The sequence below is a fragment of the Xenia sp. Carnegie-2017 genome, unplaced genomic scaffold, assembly GCF_021976095.1.
Source record: "Xenia sp. Carnegie-2017 unplaced genomic scaffold, XeniaSp_v1 HiC_scaffold_20, whole genome shotgun sequence".
In the NCBI taxonomy this organism is placed as follows: Eukaryota; Metazoa; Cnidaria; class Anthozoa; order Malacalcyonacea; family Xeniidae; genus Xenia; species Xenia sp. Carnegie-2017.
This window is the reverse complement of record NW_025813483.1, coordinates 11,509,247-11,521,697: the sequence shown is the minus strand read 5'-3', so window position 1 is coordinate 11,521,697 and position 12,451 is coordinate 11,509,247. Positions and strand designations below refer to the sequence as shown.

Genomic DNA, 12,451 nt, shown 5'->3' with positions numbered 1-12,451 from the left:
TTTCAGGGCAAGTGTGTCAAAATTTGGCGACTGACTTTTATCGTGGATGGTGGATTTGGCAGGTATACCATGTGGATCATCATGGTTATTTCCAGGTTTGTAGAGGATATTTGCGGGTAATGGGATTATAGTTATGATTGTATGCATAACTGTGACTTTTTCATAAAGGACCATAAGTTTTTTTAAATGTATGCCATTGCATTTATTAAACGCAGTGTTTTGCGAGATGTACCCAAAGGCCAAGAAATGAAAAAGGAAACTGAATATTCCTGAAAGCTGAAATAAATAATGTTATGACAAATTTGCTTCGCTTGGCCCCAAATGTGGACACTGTTTTTTTCTAAAACAAAACTAAATGGGAGGGAAAACCGGTGGATCCGGGAAAAACCCTCCAATAATAAAAAAGATCAAAAATTTAGAAAATTTCCTTAAATTTTTGTAGTTTTAAGATGTTTCCTATTTTTGTTGTTTTCAATGATCCCGATGATCTATTTTAACATGCTGCAGCGTAGTCAGATCATGCGTCTTACATAGTCGTATAAAAAATTTAAATTTACAGAGCGACAAAAAAGTGGACTGACTACCCTATTGACACAGCAAATATTTTGTGTTCAACAAAAGAAACGCAAACTTTCGTAGAGAGCAACAAAAGAAAGAGCGCAGAATGTTAAACATTTTAATAAATAGACGAAAAATGAAAATTAAAAGCATCCCATAAAATTATATGAAAAAATTATTCAGTACGTACGACATGACCATTCATCTGTCAATAACAATGAGAAAATGAAATGACTAAAGTGACGTCATGACTTAAATAAAAATCATTTTTGATGTCAACTAGACTTCATTCAAAATTTCTATGCTGCTTCATTAACACCTTCATTAACAGCTGGCTTTCACTCACGTGTTTTGTCAGAAAATTTAACAATTGTGAAAATTTAGATTTAAGCTGTTGTGCTTGAAAATGCGTTATACTGATAAACGTTATGCATAAGAAAAGTGTGATTCTTTCTACAAGGACGCTTGTTTCTTGGTGCTACTGTCCGACTTGGTCGTTCATTAATTGTCCAGTTAGTAGGCCTACAGAAAAAGCCACTCTATAAAAAAACACGTTGTAAAATGTCAGCAAAATGAATGATCAAGAACAGAAATTAAATATATTGAAAAGAACAAAACTTTTATACCTGATTTCCAAGCGTTGTCCTGGTCAGTCTGATCCACGCCACTTAGTCGGTCTCTTCCTATTTTTTTCACCGCGCAGTTTCTGTGTGTATGTCGTAGAAATATATGGTAGTATTTTTATCTTCGAAATTCAATGACCCCTAGCTACTTGCAGCATTGTAATTTTCGTTATAAACGTTAAATGTAACTATCAAAAAGTAGTGAATGAAAGCCAGCTATTTTCTCACAGCAAGTGACATCCTTCGTTGATAAACAAAAATTGACAAATTTTGTCATGAAAAACCGACTGTTTTTATTTTATTTGGGTGTTTTTCATGATTAAGGCTCAAATTATAAAAATAGACCATCAGGATCCTTTTTAACTATCTCATGCAGATACTAATACAACACTTATCTACTCAACTTACAAACCACAAGACATGAATCGTGTTTTTCCACTCGCTTGTTTTCCATCTTCGTAGAACATATTTCGTTTTTTGAGTCCAGTAATTTCAATATTATGTTCATACGTACATATGCCACAAAGCGATTTCCATACGATACCTTTATACCATTCCATAAACAAAGTACTCAACATCGTTAACCAACAAAGTAGCTAGTGAAATCATGAATCGCCATTTCGACAGATTACAATTTACAATGCACTCTTATGATAACTTCAAGCGAAGGAAAAGGGATCACTTCAATAGCCCAGTTATATCATCACTTAAAGAATGCTTAGCGCAGAGTTGATCTTCTATGAGTATCAGCTGACCACTTTAGGTGGGCGCATATAACAATGGGGCCCATCATCATTATATGAACAAACAACTGACATCAACAAAGAATCCAAACTACAGAAAAACATTCTTGGCCATGAATCACCATGACACATAAGCAAGAAGAAACTAGTAAGAGCAATTGAAAGGAATGGCACAGGTGGTAAGGGCACTTTCACAACTCCATCCATGTGGGATCTACAATGTAAGAAAATATGAAACACATGTACAAGAGTTCATGATGAATATGACGTTAGTTTGCGTTTTTTAATTCTTAATCAGATATATTGAGAATGAGAAAATTGCGATATGTGTTCTATTTGACTATCCAAATGGAAGAACAGTCACCTACATTGCACGAATAGCTTCAGTCAGTTGAGTTTGAACAATGCAACAAGTTTCAAACAATCGAAGACTTAACATTGTGGTCAAAGCATTTTACAGTGAAAGCTTTCATATTACGAGGCCTGCATTAAGACTAGTTGATTATTCCACGTAACTCATACTTCTTTATATCGTCAGTAAAAAGACAGATTTACCTTTCTTTCTACAACGTTAAAGTGACTAATTAACCGTTGAAGTGAAAAAAAACTAATTTATATTCTTTAATTGACGTCATGATTATAATTTTTTATTGTGATTGGCTCCTTAGGAGCTTATCACCTTTCACAAAGACAAATTCAGTGTACTTATATTCATTGCATATATTCAGTAATGACTAATGTGACATTGAAGAAACAAACTAAAAATCAGCAGCATGAATAAAAACCATTGCGATTTTCACAAGAACAATAGAATCAAGAAGCAAATAAATATTTAACGTCAATGTAGTTACCTACGTTTGTACTCATATGACTTAGTTTCTCCTCTCCTCTTGGTATCTGAACAACCGAAATTTCCCCCAAATATCGGAAAAATCCTATTGCTGTTGATCGGATTATGGCAAAATTGTCGGCTATTACCAAGTAGTGTTGAAAACACTCACCAATCTTTTTCTTTCTTCTTTTGTAGCGACTTCAGTCCTACGAGCGTATTTTCAACTGTATTTTTCTATGTTCGCAAAACGTTTCTTCAAACTGAAAGATTCACATTCTTGTTCAGTTGCATTCACAGATGTCGGTGGTCTTGATTTTTTCATCAAAACATTCAAATACATCGGCAATCAAATAAGACGTCTTTCGGTAACTTGTCGTCGATGACAGTTGAAGCCAACAACTTCATTTTGCTCTGCATAATCAAAAATCTTTATACTCGTCGCCTATGTGTATAGTCTTGTTCCATCTTTTATGAACAACATCTGCTTTCCACGACGCCTCGTGACTTGTATGAGGCAAAACTTGAAGTGAATAGTACCTTTAAGCATAGTGTTAAGCATATCATTATATGTATTTGTTCCACATGAATTGTTCGTTCTTGAACAAATTATCGGATATTTATCAAATCTAAATTTTGAAAGAAAAACGTGTTGTTGCCAAACAAAAGAACTATGCTCTTCATTCATTAATAAACGTAAAATGCAAATGACAATTGACCATTTTTCTGTGATATTACGCAAATCATTAAACCATTGAACAACGCAAACAGGAGTTTGGGCATTAAGATGTTGGTGACGTCAAGTTTTGAAACTTTTTATAAACGTCGAGACTTGTTGGAAACGATTGTTTATCATTATGAACTTGAAGATTGTTGTTCAATTGTAGAAATAGTGAAGTAGTTCGAACTTTTGCGACTGCGCAAATATAGACTATATAATTACAATTGGTTCCGCTCGTTCGGTGAGCGACGAGCTCACATAAATTCTTCGATCAAATTTTATATCATTTTTGTGGGTGTTAGCAGGCGATCAGACACGATGGTCAATTCTGACATAGCTTACCATGGATTTCCTAATGCAAATTATTTTTATTGAAATTCATGGTAAGCCAACCTAAAATAAATGTAGATTAACATAGAAGACAAGCATTTTTTTATAGCAAGAACTGTAGAAGAAAATCGCCTAATATAGACTAAATACATGAAGGCGTTTCATATTCCTCACAAGAATTATCCGCAGCTTTTGTATAAAAATGAAGACATAAAATATGTACAAGGTCTGAATTTTTTCCACGCCAACTCCACTCTATGTTCCGGTGCGAATCCTGCCTGTTTCCTCGAAACATTCAACGCCTGACCAAAGGTCCACTATTATCAACGTGAAAGACAGAAAACAAGTGACGCTGGTAAATAATAGAAACGTGAAGAAAAGATGTGAATGAAAAAACGTGAAGAGATGTGAAGGAGAAAGAAGTGAGAGCGATGTGCAGCTTAGAAGATAACGTTATGTACTTTTCTATTTTCTTAATTTTGCGAAAAATTTTGGCAAATGCTATTTGAGCCCGCATCAATTGCACCGAAGCCGTACTTCGCTTGACGTAAATCATCACGGTATTAAATTGCTTTGGAATTTCTATTTAATCTCTTTGATTTAAGCATTTTAATAAAGAGCGCTTCATCCAACGCAAAAATACCAGGGCGGATCTTGAACCTACAGACAAGAACCTCGAAAATAACGCTGACAATGAGCGTGTTTCGCTCGACCTAAATCGTCTCGATAGTATTTGGATTTGGAACCTTTATTTAATATTTTTGCATTTAAAAAAAGCTCAGTTGCTACAAGATCTTGCCATATGCCGCCCTGGCGTTAGTAAGGTTTGTATTCCAGAAATATAACACATTAAAACTATTTTCTTCCTGTCAAAATGACACATCTTGTTAAAATCATTCGCTACCACTTTGGGGAAATCTCAAACCATATTGAGGACAGTTTCCATAGTAGCATATTGTGGTTAACTCGGTGGAATAAGTTCTTAAGGATTTGCTGTTTCAGCATTTCAGACAACACTGGAATCAGTACGAAGAATCATTGACAGTTTATCATTATTATTAAATAGTCTACTGTCTTCAGCCTCATTTTCATTCACAGAAATTGTTACATCATCATGAACGACTACCCCATCTTTATCTTCATATGTATCCATTTGACTATGCTGTCTCTTTAATTCATTTAAATCGGGATCGTTCTCTCTTGCTTCTCTCTCTTCGTCAAAATCTCCTTTAGAATACTTCAAATCATCACCGACGCCATAGTCACTTGAATTCGGTACACTGAATTTCTTATGATCGTTTTGTACTCTTCCCCAAGCCTTTCGCTTAGACTCAGCTCTTGTCTCCTCTGGATTAAAGGTTTCTATGCTCTCACTGTAACCTATTTAAGAAAATACAAAAGTACGCAAAGGCAACAGCTTCTCCACTACATACAATGTATGTCAATGTAGGTAGTGATGTATAAACAACAAAGAACAAGAACAGTCTTTAAATTACCTAAAATATAAACTAAGGCACGTAGGTCAAAGTAGGTAGTGATGTATGAACAAAAGAGAACGAGAACTGTCTTTTACTACCTAAAATATAAACTAAGATAACGTGTGTCAGTGTAGGTAGTGATGTATGAATAAAAGAGAACGAGAACAGTCTTTTACTACCTAAAATATAAACTAAGATAACGTGTGTCAGTGTATGTAGTGATGTATGAACAACAGAGAACGAGAACAGTCTTTTACTACCTAAAATATAAACTAAGATAACATGTGTAAGTGTAGGTAGTGATGTATGAACAACAGAGAACGAGAACTGTCTTTTACTACCTAAAATATAAACTAAGATAACGTGTGTCAGTGTAGGTAGTGATGTATGAACAACAGAGAACGAGAACAGTCTTTTACTACCTAAAATATAAACTAAGATAACGTGTGTCAGTGTAGGTAGTGATGTATGAACAAAAGAGAACGAGAACTGTCTTTTACTACCTAAAATATAAACTAAGATAACGTGTGTGTCATGTAGGTAGTGATGTCTGAACAAAGCGAACGAGAACTGTTATTTACTACCTAAAATATAAACTAAGATAACGATATGTCAGTGTAGGTAGTGATGTATGACAAAGAGACAAAGAACTGTCTTTTACTACCTAAAATATAAACTAAGATAACGTGTGTCAGTGTAGGTAGTGATGTATGAACAAAAGAGAACGAGAACTGTCTTTACTACCTAAAATATAAACTAAGATAACGTGTGTCAGTGTAGGTAGTGAAGTATGAACAAAAGAGAACGAGAACTGTCTTTTACTACCTAAAATATAAACTAAGATAAAGTGTGTCAGTGTAGGTAGTGAAGTATGAACAAAAGAGAACGAGAACTGTCTTTATACTACCTAAAATATAAACTAAGGAACGTAGGTCAAAGTAGGTAGTGATGAATGAACAACACAGAAGGAGAACTGTCTTTACATTAATTAAAATATAAACTAAGATAACGTGTGTCAGTGTAGGTAGTGATGAATGAACAACAGAGACAGAGAACAGTCTTTACATGGCTTTGAAGTGTGTTTGTGGAAAATTCAGTAAAATTTTCACAAATAAGAAATGTTACCTCGAAATTGAGTAGTAGCGTTTTGTTTATCTTGACTCATTCGGACATACTCGATTGATCTACGATTCCTTTCCATTGTCAACTCGTTTTGAATCTCTAACATTTTATTTTGCAAAACAGCATTCTGCCTTTGCAGTTCTTTCACCATTTCAATCAACGCTGACATGTCTTGTTTCTTTCCCATTTCTTCCAGGCTCTCATCGACTACATTGGTAGAAAAATCAGGACCGTAAAATATAAAATCCCAAACTGCGCGGGTAAAGTTGTATGTCTTGTTGGGTCTCTCCTGTAAACAAGGTATGAGTGTTTTTCTACTTCGCCATGGAAATGAAGACCTCTTCCGTTCTATGTCAATTATCATTTTTGCCTAAATCGATTAAAAGAAAAATGTTATAAATATCATAACGATTGCTTTTATTCACCTCATTCATTCATCACCACCTACACGTTATCTTAGTTTAAGTAGTGTAAAAATTGTCCCCGTTATCTGTTTTCATTCTTCACTACCTACAATGACACACGTTATCATAGTTTATATTCTAGATAGTGCAAAGACTGTTCTCGTTCTCCATTGCTCATTCATCACTACCTACACAGACACACGTTATCTTAGTTTATATTTTAGATACTGTAAAGACTGTTCTTGTTGTCTGACGATCATTTATCACTAACTTCATTGACATACGTTATCTTTAGGATCTAATTTGATTGCTTCATGAATATCCTTACCATGTGAATGTGTTTCTGCAGCTTAGCGTGTTGCATAATGCTACTGGTATCATCAATGGCAAGGGCAAGCAGAAGGTTCATAATAATGATAGGCATAACAACGAGAAAACCAACAAGGAGGACTAACTGTAGTGAATAAAATGTGTCGTAATCAGAGTGGTCACCGAGAAATGTCTGTTTAAAATCAAACTCTCCCATCGTCATCGTTGCTCCAGTTAAGATAGACACGCTAAACCTCTCAAATCCCTGTCTATCATTCATTATTACTGTAAAAGCGGCAGCAAAAGCGACCAAGAAAAATATTAAAAAACCCATGACCTAAATAAGAATTGTTGATATCATTAAACATTAGGGTAGAGGGAGAACTCATAACTTCAGCAGACGAACCTTGATTAGTGTGAAGGAAATTTTCCTCATCATGAGAATAATTATACCGTAGGAGGCAAACCTTCTTAAATACATAATGAGATTTATCCAAGCACAGAATAACGCTACAGAACAGGCCATCCATTGAAAAGTTGTCTTTACAGACATACTGTCGTTACTTGGTACAGCAAAGATGAATGTTGATACGTAGAGAACACATTCCAAATAGTTGACTTTGTCCATAAAATAATTGAATTTGTAAACGAATAACTACATAATTAAATAAGTATGTCAATATCAAGAGATCAAATTAAGCGAAGACATATTCTGTACATTCCTTTTTAACGATTTCGCCATTGTTATATAGGGGAGAGGACAAAAAATCAGCCCTATACACAAAATTATTGTTGTAGGTTCGTAGCTTGTCATTTCTTAGAGAAATGTTACAGAAATGAAGGATTATTGTTGAAGAAAAAATGAAACAAAATAGTAATGCTGCCAATTAAAACTGTAACGTTCATCACTAAATTAAAATAAAACTAAAAAGATAAATAAACTTTAACAAATAGCAGCCATATTGTTGACGTCATGCTATTGTTGTTCTGCAACTGCAATCACACTTTCACTGAGAAAGCCGATGTTCCAAGGCAAAATACATACGTTTTCATTCTACGTATCATTCTGCTGTCATGAATAAGTCTCATTTTTTGTTGGCAGTCCCTAATATTTTATAACAGCTTTGCAACGAGCACAAACATAAAGTGGTATTTATAATATACATGGTTTACACGAGGGAACTTTAACGACCACAAACTGAAAATGCTAACCTGACAGATTTCTTTCAATGTTTGAACGCCAGCAGATATGAGACAGATAAGCATCGCTACCTTAACATTTATCGACGCATTTGGTAATTCTAAACACAAATCGTTTCAATAACGAAAACATAAAACTAAACAAATTCAAGAAAATCGTAAAATAATTAATCTCCTCGAAAATGTTTTCGGGAACCACTGAGTATTTTAATTAAAATACATAACAACGGTAACTCCAAACATCGTAAGCATTTTGATTCAACATTTCTACTCAATTTAATCATCATCAGGCGTGATTATATTAAATGCGTGCGCAGTATATAGATTTTTGATTTGTTGTCTGTAGTAGCATGTTCGTGCAGTCTTGTGTCGGGGCAAAAGAGAACTATCTGCCTTCTGTAACATAATCATGTAACATAATGTAACACATGTAATATAATCACTTCTGACGATGACTAAATAAAGTTGAAACGTTGAATCAAAATGTTTACGTTACTTGGAGTTACCCTTGTTATGTATTTTGATTAATCTTCACATTACCATCTTTGCCAACAGACGCCTTATATGAAGGAATTCCAAACGCGTAGACGTTAAGAGAAACCAAAAACAAGAAATAAAACATAAAACTTGTTGTGTGCACTTTCCATCCAAATTCCATCCATTTTGCTTGAAGGTATTTACAGCATACAGGATGACATAGGCATTGGTAACTGCTATTTCGCAGCATCGCTTTGATGGCGGTCAATGGCTTGACTTTTTTAACTGTCTTGTCTGTAACTGCGAAAGAAGGATAACTATAAGGAAAGCCTTGTGGAAAAGGAGACAGAGGATGTACACGATGAAAACAGTAAAGTGAAAACACGGTTCTAAAAAGCGTAGTCAGTGGCTATGTCTATGCAAAATGTCTTATTCATATATGATAAGATATAAATAATCCAACCACGTGACTGTTTCTTTTATCCAACCTTGGCGACTTTTTGCAGACAATACAATACTTCATCAATGCATGGAAGCAATGATTCATTAACTAGTGGTTGTAGTGATAGTGGTGGTGGTTGTTGTTGTGGTGGTTGTGTTTATGGTGGCTGTTGTGGTGATGGTGATGATGATGGAGATTATAATTGTTTGTTCATATTTTTGAATTGCATGAATGGAGAAAATATGTAATAATAATATTTTCTTTGTGTAGAAAATATTGCACAACCCCCCATCCCCCACTTTGCGGAACCATTGAGCGTAGTAGCTACTATGAGAATTGTAGCATTCTCAATTTTTTAACGTCCTTTGAGAACTTTTTTTGATTATGTTAAGATTCACAAGTAGATCTTTATTTTCTATATAAGATAGCTTGCTCACCACACCTGTATTTTGTAAACACAAAAAGTCGTATTCAACCAAATGGTCAATACTCTCTAGGTGTCCTGTGGTTTTTATGCTGTTAGAAAGAGCTCGATACGCCACTTCGGACATATTCTTAGAAACCAACTTCGCCATCGTTCCTTCTGGACCATTTTCTGTCTTCAACATAATCTGAACACATAAACGACAGTTTGTCAAAACACAAAAACACCAGTACACCGAAGATGCACAACAATAAGAAACATGTTGAACATGTACTTACTGTCAAACCGAATGCTATGCCCTCCACCAAATTGCTTTACTGACAATAAAATCAAATACATTATAATGAAACATACCTCTTCCCATCTATCATGACACATCATCACCATAGCGCTTTTTGTATCGTCATTTATGATGGCCCAATCCAAGCAGTTAAAAAACTCATCATCTTTCGTAATGGCTGCTTTTTCATCCAATAAATATTTCACCACATCTATTTTGCCATGTGAAGCAGCTTCGAGTAGTGCTGTTCGTTTTTTGACGTTCTCGCAATCGGTCATGGAAGGTTCATGCTCCATCAATAATTTAACAATGTTGAGATGTCCGTGCTGCGCTGCGATATGAAGAGGAGTAGACTTATCTTTGTCGCTATAAAGTAAGCAAAACATTTGGCTTAAATTAGCCTTTTGCTTTTTTTTCTTCTTTTCCTAGTGATCTTGACAGAAATGAAGAAACAAATATTTACGTTAACATGATTGCTCCGTTATTCAGTAGACATTTGACGACCTCGGAGCTATTTTCCTTTGCTGCTGCATGAAGCGGGGTTTGCCTTGTATCATCGACCTTGTTCATCAAAGCTGGTTCATGGACGAGGATTAATTCAACCACATCAGAGCTCTGAGAAAGAACAGCGCAATATAGTGGTGTCCGATATCTCTTTGAGAAGACATTCGGATTAGCGCCATGTTCCAGCAGAATTCTTACACTCTACAAAGAACGTGGTATTTAAAGCTTACTGTTTTGCTTAAACGAGCTTGAAAGAAAATGAACTCAATTGCCTCAAGAAGTCCGTTATAAGCTGCGTCATGAATGGGAGTATAACCACCACCTTCTCTTTTTGCATTTATCAATGATAGGATACGATCGTTTTTCTAAAACGTTTTTAGAAAATATAAGTTTAAAGCTTCTCTATCCATCTCTAGAATCTAATAGCTTACATATAACAACAAACAAAATGAAGTTATACCTTAGGTAAAATTTTTAATATTTTAGGATAAGCGATTGCATAGTGAAGAACTGTTCTGTTTCCATTGCTGCCATCGCGGATGTTAAAATCAGCATTCAGATCCAGCAGTTCCTCGATGACCTGCTGATAGCCACGTTCTGCAGCGAGGACTAAAGCAGACTGAGAATTTTCCGTCTTTTCATTTACAAAATCCATGTTCATTGATCCAATGTACCTAACAAGACTGCTTTGATCGTTGATTACAGCTCTAAAATGAAAAAAAGACATTACAAACAATAAATAATGCATAAGACCGAAGATGAGTTTATTGTTAAAGACATAAAATGAAAGGTATTTATCCTCTAAGGGGCAAATTTAACAAAAGTTGGTTTACATTTTCTTTATTGATTGATGCTGATCTGCTACAGACCACTAAAGAGTCAATTTAATAAACTTGCATGTGCTCAAAACACTAATTATAAGGCTAAAAAAGAACAATTTCCATCTTTCAAACAGATAACTATACAAATCACTTACTGATGTAGTGGAGTAAATCCCTGTTCATCCTTTCTCTTCATTTGCTGAGCAACGATATCTTCTGTCTTCGACACTAAATGTGACAAAATATCCTCCATTCCCTTTTTAGAAATATCATGAATCAAATAGCTATCATTGATTTCTTCTTGTAAACAGGATCGGCCGATATCTTTATCATGTTCAAGAAAAACTTTTACTGTACTTTCATCTCCACTGTTCACAGCAGCATGAAGTACTTTGCGGAGCAGGGGGTTGTCATTCACATTGAATTTTCCTGAAACGAAAATATAGCTCATAGAGATCACCAGACAGACAGACAGCAACAATCGAACTTTTTCAAAAAGGTCGGGAGAAGGAACAGTCCGAGTCACGTCACGTAAATGAAAAGTCCTCCATATATGGTGTTCCTAACACAATCATAACTTAGAAAACATTCAGAAAATTTGCGGCAGTTCCACAGTACATAATATTTTATACATGAACCACTTCTTTGTTTATAACATATGTTATGTATATTTGTTTCATGTCGATGACGCATAAAGTTGCATTTGCTAAGTATTACAGCATTTGAAAATAAATGATAGTGTACTTATAAAGTAAAATTTCTGAACTGAGACAGATATTTATAGTCTACACTGATTTTAATATCTACTATTTTTATACAGCTGTATATTCACACATGCGTACGATTAGGCACCAGCATAAACTTTTATATAGAAATCGTTCACATTGGTTTCGATCAAGATAAGTTTGCAAGCTATAACTATGACAAATGATAAAAATTAATGCCCAACATAAAGTTTTAATTAGAGCCATAGAAATAGACCAAAAATTGTAAAATTGAATTTATTGTGACGTTTCGTCTTTACTCAAATTCCATTCCCCTTAACCTCTTTTAATTTCTCTTTACTTTACTTCCAACTTCCTTATCATATATTCCATTTGACACCGCCTCCTTTAGTAGTATTTTAACACCTTTTGTAAATATAATATCTTGTCTTAACACCCTATTTATTAATTGTCTGAAGATG

The 12,451-nt window shown here is 34.7% G+C and overlaps 1 protein-coding gene across 1 annotated transcript in view; it reads right to left on the bottom strand.

The window, feature by feature from the left end:
* LOC124441689 (transient receptor potential cation channel subfamily A member 1-like) overlaps positions 1-12,451 on the bottom strand; it is a 32,868-nt gene that overhangs the window by 17,668 nt on the left and 2,749 nt on the right. Inside the window, exons 2-3 of the mRNA XM_046992156.1 lie at positions 11,421-11,694; positions 10,905-11,151 (exon numbers count right to left, since the gene is read on the bottom strand). Coding sequence (XP_046848112.1) covers positions 10,905-11,151; positions 11,421-11,694 — 521 coding nt within the window. The remainder of the gene's footprint in view (positions 1-10,904; positions 11,152-11,420; positions 11,695-12,451) is intronic.